This window comes from Manis javanica, chromosome 10 (genome assembly GCF_040802235.1).
Source record: "Manis javanica isolate MJ-LG chromosome 10, MJ_LKY, whole genome shotgun sequence".
Lineage (NCBI taxonomy): Eukaryota > Metazoa > Chordata > Mammalia > Pholidota > Manidae > Manis > Manis javanica.
Window position 1 is genome coordinate 33,334,763 of NC_133165.1, and position 22,434 is coordinate 33,357,196.

At 48.5% G+C, this 22,434-nt stretch overlaps 1 protein-coding gene and 1 pseudogene across 4 annotated transcripts in view; both read left to right on the forward strand.

Annotated features, from left to right (window-relative positions):
* The window catches only part of MUC3A (mucin 3A, cell surface associated), a 51,941-nt gene that overhangs the window by 24,303 nt on the left and 5,204 nt on the right, over nucleotides 1–22,434 (forward strand). For 2 of the 4 annotated variants that reach the window (XM_036998722.2, XM_073215136.1), the window contains exon 1: nucleotides 10,366–22,430. The exons of 1 other annotated variant lie outside the window; for it this stretch is intronic. In XM_036998722.2, coding sequence (XP_036854617.2) covers nucleotides 10,928–22,430 — 11,503 coding nt within the window. In that variant the 5' untranslated portion in view covers nucleotides 10,366–10,927. Of the gene's footprint in view, nucleotides 1–9,214; nucleotides 9,346–10,365; nucleotides 22,431–22,434 lie in introns of those variants that run through there. One more of the 4 variants, XM_036998723.2, reaches the window with a different exon arrangement.
* Nucleotides 7,100–7,343, forward strand: LOC140843851 (KANTR integral membrane protein-like; annotated as a pseudogene).

Sequence of the window (22,434 nt, forward strand, 5' to 3'; positions counted from 1 at the left end):
TTTTAGGAGACCTGACTGACATTTTCGTTGCAAAAGCTTCCTACCTAAGAACTTGGCACAGCCTTTCAATTTTTTGAGATCTTGTTCTATGTCATTGGATAAAGCCTTACGGAGTTCCTCATATAAGATTTGTTCTTTCTTGTTCCCAAGTATTTTTCCATTGGGGTTTCTATTGTGAATGGAACATTTCTTCCAATTTCCATTTCTAGCTGGTTATATCTAGAATGGAAAAAAATTATTTATTTTATATCCAGCCAGCTTATCAAAGCCTCTCATTAATATAGTAGTTTCTTCCCTACTAGTGTCTTTGGATTTTCTAATTATATGGTAATTTCACCAGCAAAAATTGGGGCATTTAACTTTTTTCTATTATTTATGCCATGTATTTCTTTTTATGTTTTTGCCCTATTGCATTAGCTAAAACTCCAAAAACAATGTTGAAATAATAATGGTAGTAGTGAACACCCTGTCTTGTGTTTTATTTCAGTAAAAAGTGTTTTTGATTTTCTAGAATGTTCTGTTACTATTCCCTTAAATTATTTTTAATTGAGAAATGTATTCATCAAAAGTGTGGAGAACACACACACATGCACACACACACACACACACACACACCATTAAAAGGTAATAAGAAAAGAAGATCCATGTATCCACTACCCAGCTTAGGAAACCGACCACTAGGCACTTCAGACGCCCTCTGGATGCCTCTCACCAGCAGAACACGCCACTCTCCTCTGTGAGAACTCTCCTGAGTTGTGTATTAATAATTTGATTTTCTTTATAACATACTACACACATACAGAATCCTAATCCAAATGTTATTAGATTAACTTTTTAAAAATTTGTGCAAATGGAGGTGCACTGCATATATTCCTCTGTGATTCTCATCCTCAATCTTAACTCTATTCTTGATTTTAAGATGTGGAAAGATCATATTCTGTCAACTCTCACCAGTACCAAAATTCTTGCCATAACTGTGTTATCTCTTTCTATAAAGTGTCCAGGAATGGCACTGATTGTCACCATCTCTGCTTCTCACACCACTCGATGTGTTGGTACAGGATCCAGTGTTGAAGTACCTCCTCCACATTGGTGGGAATCACTGCTGGAGGATGGCCATCTTGCCTTTGCTAACATAAATAACTGCAATGTCCAGTTTCCAGTTTCTCTAGTATAGCAGTTACCCCCTTCACTGTGGTAGTTCTCCAATACCCTTGACTGCTGGATAGCCACCAGCACCCAAACTGATCCTCCTGATTCTGCCCCCACAGGGACCATCTCCCTAACACAGCTTAGAGAAACACACACAGACCCACACAGGGGTTCCATCCTGTCCGCCACTTGCCACTGATGGATCTTGATTAGCTTAAACCCTAACCACTGCCAGAATCCCAGCTGTGCTAAGTTGTGTTATTATTCAGCATATTTGCTTTCCCTCCCTGGAGTGGATTATCTCTCCCCACCCCACTGATATCAGGCTTGGTGCCCTGGACTTTTGGAGCCTCTCCCTAATGAAGGGCTTTAGTTCCTGTCCCGTTAAGCTCAGGGGCATCCATGGGACTTGCTTTAGCCAACATACATGGGTGCACATCATCTCTGGAAGAAGCTTTAGAAGCCCGCTCACGGTTTTGCCACCTGTCATGTCCTACTGCCTTCAGACTGGCCGTGTCCCAGACAGAGGCTGCTTCCTCAGCCTGGGTCCCTGAGTGAAGGGCACAGGCATTGAGATGGGTGGTAGCATGAGTGAGAAATGAACCTCTGCTACTGCACGCCACTGAGCCTTTGGGAGTGTTTGTTATGTTAGCATAGCCTGACCCCTCCTGACTGATAAGACCAACCACTACTGGCTTCCACTTGTCTCAAAACCAAGTACTAGCTTCTCATCTGCTATCATGCAAATAGATGCTCCCTACCCCGACCACAATGACCTCACAGACAGCTCTGGCCAGCACCCCAACTTCCACCTGACCATCAGGGACAATTGCAACCACAGTTCAGATCATGACCCAGGGGAGAGGATGGTGAACACACTGGCCTGTCCTCCCCAGACTAACTCTGGTGGGGAGGAGCACTATCCCTGGCCTTAACTCCAACACTTTGTCCCTAACCTTGGCTTTGGGGAATGGTCCCAGCCTGTACTTTCCTGGATTCACATCTTCCTCAGGTACCTATGACAACAGTGGGACCTTGGAGAGAGGCCAGTGCCCTTGTTCTTCTCCCATGCATCCCACTTTCATGTCACCTGGCTAGTGGAGTGAGGGGCTGGGAAGGGGCCCAATGGTGGGAGTCACGGATGGCTGGGCCAGCCTCACTATTCTCAGTCTTGTCTTTCCATTTCTGCCTTATGTCCATGTCACACTCTGGCTGGGACCATATTTGTCTCTGGAGCCACCCTCTGGATCTCGGTTGTACATGGGCAGCCTACACAAAGGCTCTGTCTAGCTGACAGCAGTACTTCCAGCCCCTGTGGGGCACAGTGGGCTAAGCAGCTGAAGTGCTGGCTGCTCTGTATCTTCCCTTTCATCCCCTCCAGCTTTCCCGTGAAGGCTGGATGCCAGCGTGGAGGTGGGACATCCTTGGACAGCAGCAAGAAGGCTCCAGCAGTCTTAGCTGGACCACCTTCCCCCTAAGCGGGGTGGCGGCTCCCTTGACTCTGGAAGCAAAGTGGTCACTGCCCCAGCTCAGAGTGCAAAGGTGTCACCTTCCCCTTGCCCTTCTGATCAGGCATTCCACTGACAGTAATACCTGCCACCAAATGGTAATTAAGTACCATGGGAGAGAGACTGGTGGTAGGAAACATTATCGTGGAAGTGGGGAGATCACTGCTTGATTACACACGGCTTCCTGTGTGAGGAGAGAGAGGAGCAAAGTGGTAAAGGAAGGGTAGGATTATCACAGGCTGAGAGAAAGCCAAGGGAGACGGAGAGGGCATTCCTGGTGTAGGAAACTGCATGAGGCAAGCAAGCCTGTTGGCTGGAGCAGAAGGAAGTTTGGGCAGTAGAGGGAGATGAAATTGAGAGGATGGATGGGGAGGAATCAGGGATCCTGATGTTGGACTGGGATCCACATCCACAGGAGCCCAGTGTCCCTCGCGACAGGGGCCCATTCACATCCATGTCCCCAGCACAGTGACTGGCACGTTGAGCTCTCTCCAGCATTTTGGCCAGCCCTGGCACCTGACCACATAGCCCCAGTTCCAAGGAGTCTCCTTTGAAAAAAAACAATTTTTTTTGAAAACTTCTATTTTTAATGTTGTGCGCTCTGATCAAAGGTGTTAAGAAATCCAAGTAGAGGACACCGAGGACGGTCTGGGCCCCAGTCAGTTCCCTACCCTGAGCCACATCTGCGGTCTCACTGCCTGGTTCTCTGTTCCACCTCATCTTTCTATTCCTTTGCTCACTTTCCCAAGTTGGCCACACACCCTCTGAGGCCAGAGCAATTTAACATATCCCTCAAATTTTGGCGAGGCCAGATGTGTGTCCAGTGCTCGGCCAGCGTTGCTTGGTGGGTATGCACGATGCCCTTTCCTTTGCAATCCCTCCAGTCCTTCTTGATCAAGACAGGTTCACCCATGCCATGTGAGAGGGAGCCCTTACGGGGCTGGTGTAGGTGAGTTCCCCAGTTGCCTTACCACTTTGCAACCCCTTGTGCCTTCCTGAGTCTTGGGACTCCTGGGAAGAGGAGGATTTGCGTAGTTTCTCTCTGCAAAGACTCCAAGGCCTTGGGGATGGTCGTATCTAATTTGATAATTCATAATTTTGTATGCTTGGTTTTAAAGAGAAGCCCCCCAGTGTGATGAGTGGCACTTTGACTTACTCCTTCAAATATTCCCTTTGGGCTTTAGTCCTTACCAAGCCCACCTCTGCCCCCTCCCCTATTTTCCTAGGCAACAGTCTGTATTATTATATGTTTTAAGTTATTATTATCATTATTTTGGCTTTTTTATTGATTAAGCATTAGTTTTTTTAAAATTAAGGTATCATTGATATACAATCTTATGAAGGTTTCACATGAGCAACATTGTGGTTTCAACATTGACCCATATTATCAAGTCCCCCCCAACCCATTGCAATCACTGTCCATCAGCATAGTAAGATGCTGCTATAGAGTCATTACTTGTCTTTGTGCTGTACTGCCTTCCCTGTGACCTACCTATATTGTGAGTGCTAATTATAATGTCCTTTAATCCCCTTCTTCCACCCTACCCACCCACCCTCCCCAGCCCCTTCCCTTTGATAACTGCTAGTCCCTTCTTAGAGTCTGTGAGTCTGCTGGGTAAGCATTTGTTTTTAAAAATTGCTTATGCAATGTAAGATATGCATAACATAAAATTTACCATCTTAACCATTTTTAAGTGTACTGTTACATGGTTGTGTAACCATCAGCCCCACCCATCTCCATAACTCTTCATCTTGCAAAACTGAAACCCTATATACCCATTAAACAATGATTCTCCACTTTCCCCTCCCCCCACTCTTGGCAACCACCATTCTACTTTCTGTCTTTATAATTTTGAATAAATACCTTATATAAGTGGAGTCTTACAGTAATTTTTCTTTTTCTAACTGGTTTATTTAACTTAGCATGATGTTCTCAAGGTTCACCCATGTTGTAGCATATTGCAGAATTTCCTCCCTTTTTAAAGCTAAATAATATTCCATTGTACATATATACCACATTCGGCTTGCCCATTCATCTGTCAGTGGACTTGTGGATTGCTTCCATGTTTTAGCTATTGTGGATAATGCTGCTAACGAACATGGGTATACAAACATGTCATCCCTGCCTTCTGTTCTTTTGGGTGTATACCCAGAGGTGGGGGTGCTGCATCAAATAGTAATTCTATTAAAAAATTTTTGAGGACTTGCCATACTGTTACCTATAGTGGCTGTATCATTTTACATTTCTACCAACAGTGCATAAGGGTCCCAATTTCTCCACATCCTTGTCAACACTTTATTTTCCTTTTTTGAGAGTAGCCATCCTTATGGATATGAGGTGGGATCTCACTGTGTTTTGAAATGCATTTCTCTAACAATTACTGATGTTGAACATCTTTTCATGTGCTATATTCATTCATATATTTTCTTTGGGGAAATGGGTATTCAGATCCTTTGCCCATTTTGTAATCAGGTTGTTTGCTTTTTTGTTGAGCTTTTTAGCACTTCTCCGTATATTCTGGATATTAATCCCCTATAAGATATATGGCTTGCAAACATTTTCTCCCATTCTGTGGGGTGCCTTTTTACTCTGCTGATCATGTCTTTTATGCACAGAAATTTAAAATTTTCATGAAATCCAATTCCATTTTTTCTTTTGTTTCCTGTGTCTTTGGTGTCATATCCAATAAATTACTGCCAAATCCAATGCTGTGAAGCTTTTGTCTAATGTTTTCTACTAAGAGTTTTACTGTTTAGGTATTACATTTAGGTCCTTAATCTACTTTGAGTAAATTTTTTATCTGATGTTAGGTAAGGGTCCAGCTGAATTCTTTTGCATGTGGATATTCAATTTTCCCAGAACCACTTGTTGGAAAGATTCTTTCCCCACTGAATGGTCTTGGCACCCTTGTCAAAAATCACTTGACCATATATGCAAGGGTTTGTTTCTGGGCTCTTTATCCTATTCCACTAGTCTATATGTCTGTATTTATGCCAGTACCACACTGTTTTGGTTACTGTAGTTTTGTGGGAAGTTTGGAATCAGAAAGTGTGAGTCCTTCAGTTTTGTTCTTCTTTTCCAAGAATGTTTTGACTATTCAGAGTTCCTTGAGTGTCCATATGAATTTAAGACTGAATTTTTCTATTTTTGCAAAAAATTTCATTGGGATTTTTATAGGGACTGCAATGACTCTGTAGATCACTTTGAGTAAGCAATATTGATATTTTAACAATATCAAGTACTCCAATCCATGAACATGGGATGTATTTCCATTTATTTATGTGATTTAAAATTTCTTTCAGTGGTGTTTTGTAGTTTTCATTATACAACTCTTTAACTTCTTTGGTTAATTGCTAAATATTCTATTCTTTTTGATGCTATTATAAATGAAATTACTTTTATAATTTTCTTTTCAGATTGTTTATTGTTGGCCTATAGAAGTGCAATTGATTTTTGTGTGTTGACTTTGTGTCCTGATACTTTGCTGAATTCATTTACTAGTTTTAGCAGTGTTTTGGGTGGACTCTTTAGGGCTTTCTACATCTAAGATCATATCATCTCCAAGCAGAAATCATTTTACTTCTTCCTTTCTAATTTGGATGTCATTTCTTTTTCTTGCCTAACTTTTCTGGCTAGAACTTCCAATACTAGGTTGAATAGAAGTAGTGAAAAGCACCCTTACCTTGTTCTTGATCTTGGAGGAAACACTTTCAGTCTTTCACCAGTGAGTATGATGTTTGCTGTGGGTTTTTCATATATGGTTTTTATCATGTGGAGGTAATTTCCTTCTATTCCTATTTGGTCGAGTTTTTTTTTTGTCTTGAAAGGGTGTTGAATTTTGTCAAATGCTTTTTCTTGATCAGGTGATTTTTTTCCCCTTCATTCTGTTGATGTGGCATATTATATTGATTGATTTTCATATGCTAAACAATCCTTGCATGTAAGGAATAAATCCCAGTTGGTCATGCTCTATAATCCTTTCAGTATATTGAATTCTATTTGCTAATACATATTTTTTAGGATTTCTGTATCAATGTTCATAAGGGAAATTGGTCTGTAGTTTTCTTTTCTTGTGGTGTTTTTGTCTGGTTTTGGAATCAGGGTAATGCTGGCCTCATAAAATGAGTTAGGAAGTGGTCCCTCCTCTTCAATTTTTTGGAAAAGTTTGAGAAAGATTGGCATTAGTTCTTATTTAAATGTTTGGTAGAATTTGCCTGTGTAGTCATCAGTTCCAGGCATTTTCTTTGTTGAGTGATTTTTGATACTGATTCAATCTCCTTACTAGTTGTAGGTCTATTCAGATTTTCTACTTTTTTCCTAGTTTCATCTGGTTTTGTGCATCTAAGAATTTGTCCATTTCATCAAAGTTACCCACTTTGTTGGCATACAATTGTTCATAATACTCTTGATTCTTTTTATTTCTGTAGGATTGGTAGTCATGTCCCCATTTTTATTTCTGATTTTAGCAATTTGAATATTCCCTTTTTTCTTAGTTCATCTAGCTAAAGTTTTGCCAATTTTGTTGATCTCTTCAAAGACCCACCTTTTGGTTTAATTGATTTTCTCTATTATTTTTCTATTTTCTATTTCATTTACCTCTGCTTTAATATTTATTACTTCCTTTCTCTACTTGCTTTGGATTTAGGTCTTCTTTTTTCTATTTCCTTAAGTTGTTAAGTTAGGCTGTTGATTTGAGATCTTTCTTATTTTTAGCATATGCATCTATAGCTACAAATTTGCCCTTTAGCATGGCTTTTACTGTATCCCATAAGTTTTGGTATGTTGTGTTTCTGTTTTTGTTCATCTCTTAAGGTATTTTCCAATTTCTCTTGTAGAGTGATTTCTTCTTTGATCCATTGGTTGCTTAAACGTGTATTGTTTAGTTCTACAATGTTGTGAATTGTCTACAAAATAGTGAGTTTTGTTATTGATTTCAAAAGGGGGGGTGAGGGAGTACAAACAGGAGTGAGTGAGGCTCAGCAGAGCCCAGGAAATGAAACATTATGAAAAGGGGACGGGGGCTGATCCACATGAAACCCACCTGGGTTTGCTAACTGACACCAAAGTTAGGCTTCCGCCTTCCACAGAGGCTGGGGCACAGGGGCCCTGTCTTTAGGGGTTGGCTGGAACAAACAGTATGCTCTTTTGGCAGCCTTGAGTTTTCTCAAGCAGGCATTTTAAAGGGGCTGGGGTCAGCCTAAGGAGGAGGTCTGGAGCTGTTAGAAACTACTTTAGTGTTTTTTCAAGTCTTTGTAGGGTCAAAGAGAAAATCCTTGTCAAGGTAAAACTGAAAACTATGATAGAGCTCCTTAACTGTCATTCTGAACCATAGCTCCTTCACTCTTCTCTGAGTTAACATTACCCCTGTTATGGACTAGGTGAGCCTTTTTACACATTTTGGATGTACTTACATGTGGTGTACGTGTGTGTATTCATTTGAAAATATGTGGGTGTGTTTTAACAAAACCATGTCTACTGAACATGTTCAGAATGAACAAGACATTCTGAGAGTCTTTCAATGATGGTATCATTTTTTATTTGAGCATGGTAGTCTGTGGTATAACTGTTCCATAGTCCTAGTTTCCCATTGAGGGCTGTCTCCAATTTCTATTGGAATTGCAATAAACTGGATGGCAATAAATATTCTCATGAATACCTCTTTGTTTAAATTGAGGTACATACAATAAAATGCACAAATCTTTTAGTGAATTTTGACATGTGTGTACACTCATGTTTTGAAGTGCTTCTTGAACACAGAGATGGAACGGTGAAATTACTGGGTCCTTGAGCACATATTTAAAATTTTTATAGATGCCACTAAGTTGCCTTTTTAAAGCAGCCTAACACACAATCCTACCAGCTGGGTAAGAGTATTTATTTTTCACACCTTGCCCAACATTGAATGGAATCAACCTTCCTAATAGTTGCTAATCTGTTGGGTCAAAATGGGTCATTTTGTTTGATTATTTCCACTGGCCATCTGTGTTTCCTTTCTGGGACCTTGGCCAAATTCTCAGATATTAAAATGACTTCTAACTGACTTCTGCATTGCTTCCATGGATTTGGTTGTGAGGTCACAGCCCCATAGTCTTGATAAGGGCTGGATGGAGAGAAGGAAGAGCAAGGGACAGAGAGAGTGAAGGAGAGCAAGGTTTCACCTCCTCCCCCGCATCTGGGGCTGAAACTATGGAGACACTGCAGTTCCAGACTCCAGAGTCCAAGTTCTTGGCCAAGTGTATTCTCCACCCAGTTTTGCTAGTTCTTGGTGGGAGGCAGGGGAGGGGAAGGGCATTGTCCTGGGATCCACTCCGAGTGGGCCAGGCAGGCGGGTGTGGTGGTCAGGTGGAGTTGGGGTTGACCGCAAGCCGCTCTCCCCATTGACACCTCCTGGGCTTGCTCAGTGACCTTCCTTCCCACAGCGCTGAAGTCAGATACAGGAAGAAGGGGGGAAGAGGGGTGAGATGGGTGGTGTAAAGGTAAAGGCAGGCTTAGGCTCACGCCCAGCAGGGCAGATAACCACGCCTCTCAGTTGGAGCTGGGTGCTGCTGGGCACACTGCAGCTGCCTCCTTGCTGCTGTCCCCGGGCTGCTGCCTGCTCTACGCCCAGACCCCACCCCACCAGGCCCATGCAGCTGCTCTGGCTCCTCAGCCTCTGGATCCTCAGGGACTTCCTAGAGGCCACAGGTGAGGGGGTGACGCAGGGGGAGGGCTGGAGAGAACTTCCTGATGTTCCATGGGTGCTGGAGGGGGTCTCTGAGGCTAAGGGGTAGCTGAGGAGGGATCCTTTGGAGCTCTGGGCATGGTCAGAACAGAGGCGCTGGGGCTGAAAGGAAGCGGGGGTTGCCTGGTGTGCAGGACCAAGCAGGTTGCAGGGGTAGGTGCTCATGTCAGGAAGGTGGGTGTCACCTCGTCGTGGAAGGCTGCTCTTCCCACTTAGATTCAGTTTTTTGAGCCTTTTCCTCTTCTGTCATCCCTCCATCCCAGCCCAGGTGCTGCCTCCGCCCTGACTTTCTCTTTACTTCCGTGCTGCTGCCCTCCCCTCCTGAGAGTCCGGCTCTGTCCCTGGGGCATACTCTTCTCCCTGGCTCAGCTCTGCCTTTGGTTCCTGTGCACCTCCCACCCTCCAGCTCTCCCCTACCTCCCGCAACCCCACCCAGCCCATTTTGCTGGCACAGCTGTTGCTGGCAGTACGGGGGTTAGGAGACCCTGATTGCTCCCAAAGGTGGGGTCTGAGACCACCTGGGGTAGAGAACAGGGCCTTCTCTCTTCTACCCTGTAGATCCCCCAGTTACTCTGTGCTCCCTTCCCTCTGCCTCCTGGTGTCCCCCAATCCTACACCTTCCCAACCCAGAGGCCACGGGCCTCCCTCGCATTTCCTCCAGGGCCACTGCCTGGCTCTAAGGGCTCTAGCCCAGGAATCTTCATAATCCCGCACCACTCTCTTACCAAATTACCACCCTGCTAGACTGAGAACTGAAATCCCGGATCTCAGACCAAGGTGTCTCAGGTCTGAGGTGAGGAGGAGGCTAATGCTGACAGGACAGGTGGTTTGGGCACTTCCAGCTGCAAGTGCCGTGGCCACATGAGTCCGCAATCCCCTAAAACGGGGTTCATACTTGTGAACGAATTAACCAGAGGCCAAAAGAGAGAAGATGATGGCAAACACATCTGTTTTTATTATTAGCACTGACTGCTAAGCCTGAAGTCTGGGAATAACGCCTGCCTGCTGAGGCATCCTCTTTCTGGAAGTTTCCTTCTCCATCCTGCCCCTCTACCTGTCAGTGTGGTTCCCTCTCCTTGAACCTTAATCTCAAAGGACTCTGAGCTCGATTCCCTTCGCAGTTCTCTCACCCTTGTCTCCTGGAATCCACGATGTGTCCCCACCCCCACCCAGCCTTGGCTGGGTTCTTTCTCTCTGAGAGGAGAGACAGCCGGCACAGCAGTGGGTCACAGGGAGGAGAGCAGAGGTTGGCCAGGGGTAGGTGCAGAGGGCAGCCAGGTGAGGACTTTGGGCAGCCGGTGGGGGAGAGGAAGCGGCAGGGAAATGGGGCTGTGAGAGGAGGGATGGGGCTGACGAGGGAGAGGCAGGAGCCTCAGCTGAACCGGTGTGCACACAGTCCTCCAAGGCTGGAGCAGTGACACCGCAGGAGGCAGGTGGGGCGAGGCTGCCTGGGGTGTCCAGATGTTGCTTCAGATCCTGAAAGGACCCAGCCCCAACCTTCCTCTTATGGGAGAATAAGCAACTGAGCTTCCTACCTTCTATGACATGTGTCTGGAAAATGGGGTAGTGAAAACTCTATGTAGGGTTATGGAGACAAAACAACCAACAAATGAATTCCTCTGTTCTATCACTAATACAGGAGCTTTATCCTTGGCCATGTCCATCCCTGCTGGGCTTTTCCTCAGTGCAGATGCAGCCACAGCGCCTGGCAACCCCACAGTCTCCAGAGGCAGAGCAGGGTGGCCACTCAGCATCTCCCAAATCACTCCTCCCACTCCAGGTAGCAGGAGAAACACACCTCAGAAGCCCCTCACATCTCCCCAGTTTGAACCCCTTTCTGAAACCCTGCTCAAAACTACAAACAATTCCAGTTCCTCAGCAAGTCCAATATCCAAAATTGTCATAAAGGTTGGAACCAGCCCACCTACACTCATAATGTACATGAGCACCACAGAGTGCATCAATCCAACGAGCTTGATAATCACCACTACTTACCCCACCACCACCTGCAAGACACCAACCTCATGGTCCTACACCACGAGTATGCGCGTGTCTTCTACCACAGCCCCCACCACAAAAAAACAATCCAGTGAGACAGTCCACACAAGCCATATGTCCACTCAATCCACTGTTACTACGGGCATGCCTATAACAACACTGACAATGACAACGACCCAACCTAGGGTTTCGACAGGTCCACTGACCACCACGATCAATCCTACATCCAGGCCCACTGCTTTGACCACGAGAGCAACCATCCCATCGTCCCCGACCATTCAAGTTACAGGCACAACATCCAGTGCCATCACGACCGTGGCCACGACACCTACCATGACACCCATGCTCACAACTTACCACAGCACTCCAACTCCCTCTGTCCCGACAAGCATCCCCGGTACCTCTTCAGGCCCCTCTTCCACATCCACAAGCAGTCCCAGCACCACTGGCACAGAGAGGACCACTTCGTCTGTGATGAGCACACAAACCCGGCACTCAACCACTGAATCCCACGTGGCATCCACTCCCACCTCCATAGACATGACATCCACCACCATGGGAACACCCTCCTCTACTGCAGCCACCACAGGACGAGTGGAGACGGCCGTCACACCCACTCACACCACATCCACCTGGAAAACCACACTTGCTCCGACCCGTGACGTGTCTACAAATTCTGTCATGACAGAGATTTCTCCTACTCTCCCGACCACAACATCAGTCACTCTCACAGCTACCCACACTTCTCTAGTGACCACTACCCCTTTAACAGCACACACGCATCCGTCTTCTACCCCTGCCCCAAACACAGAATCACCGTCCACACTGACTACTACCACTACCACTCTGACCACCCTGACTACCTCACCCCACACCTCGCACGCCTCATCCACCCCTACAGTTCCCACTGGCACCTTCACCACAGACACCACTGATATCACCACCCCAATGTACACCTCAACTCTTGCCAACTCAACCACACTCACTTCACCTAGTCCCTCCACTACAGACACAGTCACCCTTGCTACAACATCCTTGGTAACAACACCCACACCAACTACATCACACATGACATTAGGAGACACTAGCTCCAATATCTACTCCACAGGGAGCACAATGACAACCACCATAACCTCAAGACCCCTTACATCCAGTACCCCGGAGACCATCACCACCACAACCCAGTCCTCTGTTGGTACAGACATACATACCACAGCACTGACACCCACCCCCACCACACCCAGGCCTTCAATAGGTCCACTGACCACTCCGATCAATCTCACTTCCACACCCATTTTTTCTAGTATGTCAGCAACCACCGCAAATATCATCCCTTCTTCCCCCACTGTGCAAGCTACAGGCACAACAACCAGTGCCATCACCACCATGGCTACGACACTTACAATGACACCCACGCTCACAACTTCCCACAGCACTCCAACTCCCTCTGTCCCGACAAGCATCCCCGGTACCTCTTCAGGCCCCTCTTCCACATCCACAAGCAGTCCCAGCACCACTGGCACAGAGAGGACCACTTCGTCTGTGATGAGCACACAAACCCGGCACTCAACCACTGAATCCCACGTGGCATCCACTCCCACCTCCATAGACATGACATCCACCACCATGGGAACACCCTCCTCTACTGCAGCCACCACAGGACGAGTGGAGACGGCCGTGACACGCACTAACACCACATCCACCTGGAAAACCACACTTGCTCCGACCCGTAACGTGTCTACAAATTCTGTCATGACAGAGATTTCTCCTACTCTCCCGACCACAACATCAGTCACTCTCACAGCTACCCACACTTCTCCAGTGACCACTACCCCTTTAACAGCACACACGCATCCGTCTTCTACCCCTGCCCCAACCACAGAATCACCGTCCACACTGAATATTACCACTACCACTCTGACCACCCTGACTACCTCACCCCACACCTCTCACGCCTCATCCACCCTTACAGTTCCCACTGGAACCTTCACCACAGACACCACTGATATCACCACCCCAGTGTACACCTCAACTCTTGCCAACTCAACCACACTCACTTCACCTAGTCCCTCCACTACAGACACAGTCACCCTTGCTACAACATCCTTGGTAACAACACCCACACCAACTACATCACACATGACATTAGGAGACACTAGCTCCAATATCTACTCCACAGGGAGCACAATGACAACCACCATAACCTCAAGACCCCTTACATCCAGTACCCCGGAGACCATCACCACCACAACCCAGTCCTCTGTTGGTACAGACATACATACCACAGCACTGACACCCACCCCCACCACACCCAGGCCTTCAATAGGTCCACTGACCACTCCGATCAATCTCACTTCCACACCCATTTTTTCTAGTATGTCAGCAACCACCGCAAATATCATCCCTTCTTCCCCCACTGTGCAAGCTACAGGCACAACAACCAGTGCCATCACCACCATGGCTACGACACTTACAATGACACCCACGCTCACAACTTCCCACAGAACTTCAACTCCCTCTGTCCCGACAAGCATCCCCAGTACCTCTTCCGGCCCCTCTTCCACATCCACAAGCAGTCCCAGCACCACTGGCACAGAGAGGACCACTTCGTCTGTGATGAGCACACAAACCCGGCACTCAACCACTGAATCCCACGTGGCATCCACTCCCACCTCCATAGACATGACATCCACCACCATGGGAACACCCTCCTCTACTGCAGCCACCACAGGACGAGTGGAGACGGCCGTGACACGCACTAACACCACATCCACCTGGAAAACCACACTTGCTCCGACCCGTAACGTGTCTACAAATTCTGTCATGACAGAGATTTCTCCTACTCTCCCGACCACAACATCAGTCACTCTCACAGCTACCCACACTTCTCCAGTGACCACTACCCCTTTAACAGCACACACGCATCCGTCTTCTACCCCTGCCCCAACCACAGAATCACCGTCCACACTGACTACTACCACTACCACTCTGACCACCCTGACTACCTCACCCCACACCTCTCACGCCTCATCCACCCCTACAGTTCCCACTGGCACCTTCACCACAGACACCACTGATATCACCACCCCAGTGTACACCTCAACTCTTGCCAACTCAACCACACTCACTTCACCTAGTCCCTCCACTACAGACACAGTCACCCCTCCTACCACATCCTTGGTAACGACACCCACACCAACCACACAACACATGACACTAGGAGTCACTACTTCCAATATCTACTCCACAGGGAGCACAACCACAACCACCAGAACCCCAACACGCCTTACATCCAGTACCCCGGAGACCATCACTACCACAACCCAGTCCTCTGTGGGTACAGGCATACATACCACAGCACTGACTCCCACCCCCACCACACCCAGTTCTTCAACAGGTCTACTGACCACTACGATCAATTTCACTTCCACACCCATTGTTCCTAGTATGTCAGCAACCACTGCAAATACCATCCCTTCTTCCCCCACTGTGCAAGCTACAGGCACAACAAACAGTGCCATCACCACCATGGCTACGACACTTACAATGACACCCACGCTCACAACTTCCCACAGAACTTCAACTCCCTCTGTCCCGACAAGCATCCCCAGTACCTCTTCCGGCCCCTCTTCCACATCCACGAGCAGTCCCAGCACCACTGGCACAGAGAGGACCACTTCGTCTGTGATGAGCACACAAACCCGGCACTCAACCACTGAATCCCACGTGGCATCCACTCCCACCTCCATAGACATGACATCCACCACCATGGGAACACCCTCCTCTACTGCAGCCACCACAGGACAAGTGGAGACGGCCGTCACACCCACTAACACCACATCCACCTGGAAAACCACACTTGCTCCGACCCGTAACGTGTCTACAAATTCTGTCATGACAGAGATTTCTCCTACTCTCCCGACCACAACATCAGTCACTCTCACAGCTACCCACACTTCTCCAGTGACCACTACCCCTTTAACATCACACACGCATCCGTCTTCTACCCCTGCCCCAACCACAGAATCACCGTCCACACTGACTACTACCACTACCACTCTGACCACCCTGACTACCTCACCCCACACCTCTCACGCCTCATCCACCCCTACAGTTCCCACTGGCACCTTCACCACAGACACCACTGATATCACCACCCCAGTGTACACCTCAACTCTTGCCAACTCAACCACACTCACTTCACCTAGTCCCTCCACTACAGACACAGTCACCCTTGCTACAACATCCTTGGTAACAACACCCACACCAACTACATCACACATGACATTAGGAGACACTAGCTCCAATATCTACTCCACAGGGAGCACAATGACAACCACCATAACCTCAAGACCCCTTACATCCAGTACCCCGGAGACCATCACCACCACAACCCAGTCCTCTGTTGGTACAGACATACATACCACAGCACTGACACCCACCCCCACCACACCCAGGCCTTCAATAGGTCCACTGACCACTCCGATCAATCTCACTTCCACACCCATTTTTTCTAGTATGTCAGCAACCACCGCAAATATCATCCCTTCTTCCCCCACTGTGCAAGCTACAGGCACAACAACCAGTGCCATCACCACCATGGCTACGACACTTACAATGACACCCACGCTCACAACTCCCCACAGCACTTCAACTCCCTCTGTCCCAACAAGCATCCACAGTACCTCTTCGGGCCAGTCTTCCACATCCACAAGCAGTCCCAGCACCACTGGCACAGAGAGGACCACTTCGTCTGTGATGAGCACACAAACCCGGCACTCAACCACTGAATCCCACGTGGCATCCACTCCCACCTCTACAGACATGACATCCACCACCATGGGACCACCCTCCTCTACTGCAGCCACCACAGGACAAGTGGAGACGGCCGTCACACCCACTAACACCACATCCCCCTGGAAAACCACACTTGCTCCGACCCGTGACGTGTCTACAAATTCTGTCATGACAGAGATTTCTCCTACTCTCCCGACCACAACATCAGTCACTCTCACAGCTACCCACACTTCTCCAGTGACCACTACCCCTTTAACAGCACACACGCATCCGTCTTCTACCCCTGCCCCAACCACAGAATCACCGTCCACACTGACTACTACCACTACCACTCTGACCACCCTGACTACCTCACCCCACACCTCTCACACCTCATCCACCCCTACAGTTCCCACTGGCACCTTCACCACAGACACCACTGATATCACCACCCCAGTGTACACCTCAACTCTTGCCAACTCAACCACACTCACTTCACCTAGTCCCTCCACTACAGACACAGTCACCCCTCCTACCACATCCTTGGTAACGACACCCACACCAACCACACAACACATGACACTAGGAGTCACTACTTCCAATATCTACTCCACAGGGAGCACAACCACAACCACCAGAACCCCAACATGCCTTACATCCAGTACCCTGGAGACCATTACCACCACAACCAAGTCCTCTGTGGGTACAGGCATACATACCACAGCACTGACTCCCACCCCCACCACACCCAGTTCATCAACAGGTCTACTGACCACTGCGATCAATTTCACTTCCACACCCATTGTTCCTAGTATGTCAGCAACCACTGCAAATACCATCCCTTCTTCCCCCACTGTGCAAGCTACAGGCACAACAAACAGTGCCATCACCACCATGGCTACGACACTTACAATGACACCCACGCTCACAACTTCCCACAGAACTTCAACTCCCTCTGTCCCGACAAGCATCCCCAGTACCTCTTCAGGCCCCTCTTCCACATCCACAAGCAGTCCCAGCACCACTGGCACAGAGAGGACCACTTCGTCTGTGATGAGCACACAAACCCGGCACTCAACCACTGAATCCCACGTGGCATCCACTCCCACCTCTACAGACATGACATCCACCACCATGGGAACACCCTCCTCTACTGCAGCCACCACAGGACGAGTGGAGACGGCCGTCACACCCACTAACACCACATCCACCTGGAAAACCACACTTGCTCCGACCCGTGACGTGTCTACAAATTCTGTCATGACAGAGATTTCTCCTACTCTCCCGACCACAACATCAGTCACTCTCACAGCTACCCACACTTCTCCAGTGACCACTACCCCTTTAACATCACACACGCATCCGTCTTCTACCCCTGCCCCAACCACAGAATCACCGTCCACACTGACTACTACCACTACCACTCTGACCACCCTGACTACCTCACCCCACACCTCTCATGCCTCATCCACCCTTACAGTTCCCACTGGCACCTTCACCACAGACACCACTGATATCACCACCCCAGTATACACCTCAACTCTTGCCAACTCAACCACACTCACTTCATTTAGTCCCTCCACTGCAGACACAGTCACCCCTGCTACAACATCCTTGGTAACAACACCCACACCAACTACATCACACATGACATTAGGAGACACTAGCTCCAATATCTACTCCACAGGGAGCACAATGACAACCACCACAACCTCAAGACCCCTTACATACAGTACCCCGGAGACCATCACCACCACAATCCAGTCCTCTGTGGGTACAGGCATACATGCCACAGCACTGACACCCACCCCCACCACACCCAGGCCTTCAACAGGTCCACTGACCACTACGATCAATCTCACTTCCACACCCATTGTTTCTATTATGTCAGCAACCACCGCAAATACCATCCCTTCTTCCCCCACTGTGCAAGCTACAGGCACAACAACCAGTGCCATCACCACCATGGCTACGACACTTACAATGACACCCATGCTCACAACTTCCCACAGCACTTCAACTCCCTCTGTCCCAACAAGCATCCCAGGTACCTCTTCAGGCCCCTCTTCCACATCCACAAGCAGTCCCAGCACCACTAGCACAGAGAGGACCACTTCGTCTGTGATGAGCACACAAACCCGGCAATCAACCACTGAATCCCACGTGGCACCCACTCCCACCTCTAAAGACATGACATCCACCACCATGGGAACATCCTCCTCTACTGCAGCCACCACAGGACGAGTGGAGACGGCCGTCACACCCACTAACACCACATCCACCTGGAAAACCACACTTGCTCCGACCCGTGACGTGTCTACAAATTCTGTCATGACAGAGATTTCTCCTACTCTCCCGACCACAACATCAGTCACTCTCACAGCTACCCACACTTCTCCAGTGACCACTACCCGTTTATCATCACACAGGCATCCGTCTTCTACCCCTGCCCCAACCACAGAATCACTGTCCACACTGACTACTACCACTACCACTCTGACCACCCTGACTACCTCACCCCACACTTCGCACGCCTCATCCACCCCTACAGTTCCCACTGGCACCTTCACCACAGACACCACTGATATCACCACCCCAGTGTACACCTCAACTCTTGCCAACTCAACCACACTCACTTCACCTAGTCCCTCCACTACAGACACACTCACCCCTGCTACCACATCCTTGGTAACAACACCCACACCAACTACATCACACATGACATTAGGAGACACTAGCTCCAATATCTACTCCACAGGGAGCACAATGACAATCACCACAACCTCAAGACCCCTTACATCCAGTACCCCGGAGACCATCACCACCACAACCCAGTCCTCTGTAGGTACAGACATACATACCACAGCACTGACACCCACCCCCACCACACCCAGGCCTTCAACAGGTCCACTGACCACTACGATCAATCTCACTTCCACACCCATTGTTTCTAGTATGTCAGCAACCACCGTAAATACCATCCCTTCTTCCCCCACTGTGCAAGCTACAGGCACAACAACCATTGCCATCGCCACCATGGCTACGACACTTAGAATGACACCCACGCTCACAACTTCCCACAGCACTCCAACTCCCTCTGTCCCGACAAGCATCCCCGGTACCTCTTCAGGCCCCTCTTCCACATCCACAAGCAGTCCCAGCACCACTGGCACAGAGAGGACCACTTCGTCTGTGATGAGCACACAAACCCGGCACTCAACCACTGAATCACACGTGGCATCCACTCCCACCTCTACAGACATGACATCCACCACCATGGGAACACCCTCCTCTACTGCAGCCACCACAGGACGAGTGGAGACGGCTGTGACACGCACTAACACCACATCCACCTGGAAAACCACACTTGCTCCGACCCGTGACGTGTCTACAAATTCTGTCATGACAGAGATTTCTCCTACTCTCCCGACCACAACATCAGTCACTCTCACAGCTACCCACACTTCTCCAGTGACCACTACCCGTTTAACATCACACACGCATCCGTCTTCTACCCCTGCCCCAACCACAGAATCACCGTCCACACTGACTACTACCACTACCACTCTGATCACCCTGACTACCTCACCCCACACCTCGCACTCCTCATCCACCCCTACAGTTCCCACTGGCACCTTCACCACAGACACCACTGATATCACCACACCAGTGTACACCTCAACTCTTGCCAACTCAACCACACTCACTTCACCTAGTCCCTCCACTACAGACACACTCACCCCTGCTACCACATCCTTGGTAACAACACCCACACCAACTACATCACACATGACATTAGGAGACACTAGCTCCAATATCTACTCCACAGGGAGCACAATGACAACCACCACAACCTCAAGACCCCTTACATACAGTACTCCGGAGACCATCACCACCACAACCCAGTCCTCTGTGGGTACAGTCATACATACCACAGCACTGACTCCCACCCCCACCACACCCAGGCCTTCAACAGGTCCACTGACCACTCCGATCAATCTCACTTCCACACCCATTGTTTCTAGTATGTCAGCAACCACCGCAAATACCATCCCTTCTTCCCCCACTGTGCAAGCTACAGGCACAACAACCAGTGCCATCACCACCATGGCTACGACACTTACAATGACACCCACGCTCACAACTTCCCACAGCACTCCAACTCCCTCTGTCCCGAGAAGTATCCCCGGTACCTCTTCAGGCCCCTCTTCCGCATCCACAAGCAGTCCCAGCACCACTGGCACAGAGAGGACCACTTCGTCTGTGATGAGCACACAAACCCGGCACTCAACCACTGAATCCCACGTGGCATCCATTCCCACCTCTACAGACATGACATCCACCACCATGGGAACATCCTCCTCTACTGCAGCCACCACAGGACGAGTGGAGACGGCCGTCACACCCACTAACACCACATCCACCTGGAAAACCACACTTGCTCCGACCCGTGACGTGTCTACAAATTCTGTCATGACAGAGATTTCTCCTACTCTCCCGACCACAACATCAGTCACTCTCACAGCTACCCACACTTCTCCAGTGACCACTACCCGTTTATCATCACACAGGCATCCGTCTTCTACCCCTGCCCCAACCACAGAATCACTGTCCACACTGACTACTACCACTACCACTCTGACCACCCTGACTACCTCACCCCACACCTCTCACGCTTCATCCACCCCTACAGTTCCCACTGTAACCTTCACCACAGGCACCACTGATATCACCACCCCAGTATACACCTCAACTTTTGACACCTCGACCACACTCACTTCGCTCATTCACCCTACTACAGACACGGTCACGACTGCTACCACATCCCTCGTAACAACACCCACGCCAACCACACCACATATGACACCAGTGGTCACTACTTCCGAAATCTACTCTACACAGAGTACAACCACAACCAACACAAATGCAACTCTCCTTACATCTGGTATCCTGGAGACAACCACCAACAGTGCCCTGTCCTCTGTTAGCATACCCATGCTAACCACAACAGCAAAAACCACCACCACCCCACCCATGTCTACCAAAGGTCCATTGATCACTACGTTTGATGTCACCCCAGTGACTTCACTCACTAGTACATATCTGTCTTCTACCCCTGCTTCAAGCACAGAACCACTCTCCATGTTGACCACTAACACCTCTCTTATGTCTATCTTGACTACCACACTTCCCACTTATTCCTCATCCACCTCTTCTGCTCCCACTAGTACCATCAGTACAACCATTACTGAAATCAGCACCTCTACCCAAACTTCAGTGCTTGCCACCTCAACCACAGCCACTTTGTCCAGTCCCCTCCGTACAGACACTACCACCCCTCCTAACACACCATTGGTAACCATAGGCAACCCCACAACATCAGGTGTTTCTCAACTGCCGTCTTTTCCTATGTTGAGTACTTCTACAACTGCACTGACCTCTTCTTTTGTTACCATTATCTCCTCTTCAATATCTACTCTCACACTGTCTTCAACCCTCTCTTCCTCCAGTGTACATTCAGTGGTCACTTCTATAACTAAATCTTCTCCTACCTCTCCATCGAACTCCAGTAGAGAAAACACAGAGTCTTCTGTCAGTGCTTTTACTATTCCTTTATCTGAAACTTCAAGTACTTCTCCAACCACGTCTTCTGTAATGGTTCCTATTAGTAAAACAACCCCATCTTTTGTTCTTTCTTCTACTGTCCCATGTCCAGAATCTATACCAGTTACAATAGTGCCCACTTCCCCAACTACTCCATGCATTGAAATGGGTCCAAGTAGTGAAATTACTTCTAGAGCTACCATCCCAATATCAATATTTACCTCTACTACTGAGATGGCCACCTTGCCTAGTTTCACCAGTATGACAACTGCCTTTCCTACAAATATGGACACTTCTACTTCAGTTGTTGAAAGTGGGCCCACCAATGTCATAACCAATGCCTTTAGTTCTATCAGCCCTGGGACTATCCCAATTAACACAATTTTGACAAGCACACAAAGACCCACCAGTAGAACCTGGATGAGCACCAACTCTGCCACCACCCCACATATACCTGGCTCTACAAGTCTCCCACCGACCACAGAACCAAGCAGCAGCTTTACAACTGCCATGATGACTTCAAGCGAGGTGACCTACCCCACCTCAGCCACAACCAGGACTCCAGAAACAGCAGCGATTACCACTCAGACTCCTGCCATCCTTACATCGCCCATGAGAACTTTGACCACTACTCAGATGACCACAAAGTCTAATTTGACCAGCACCCCAGGTTG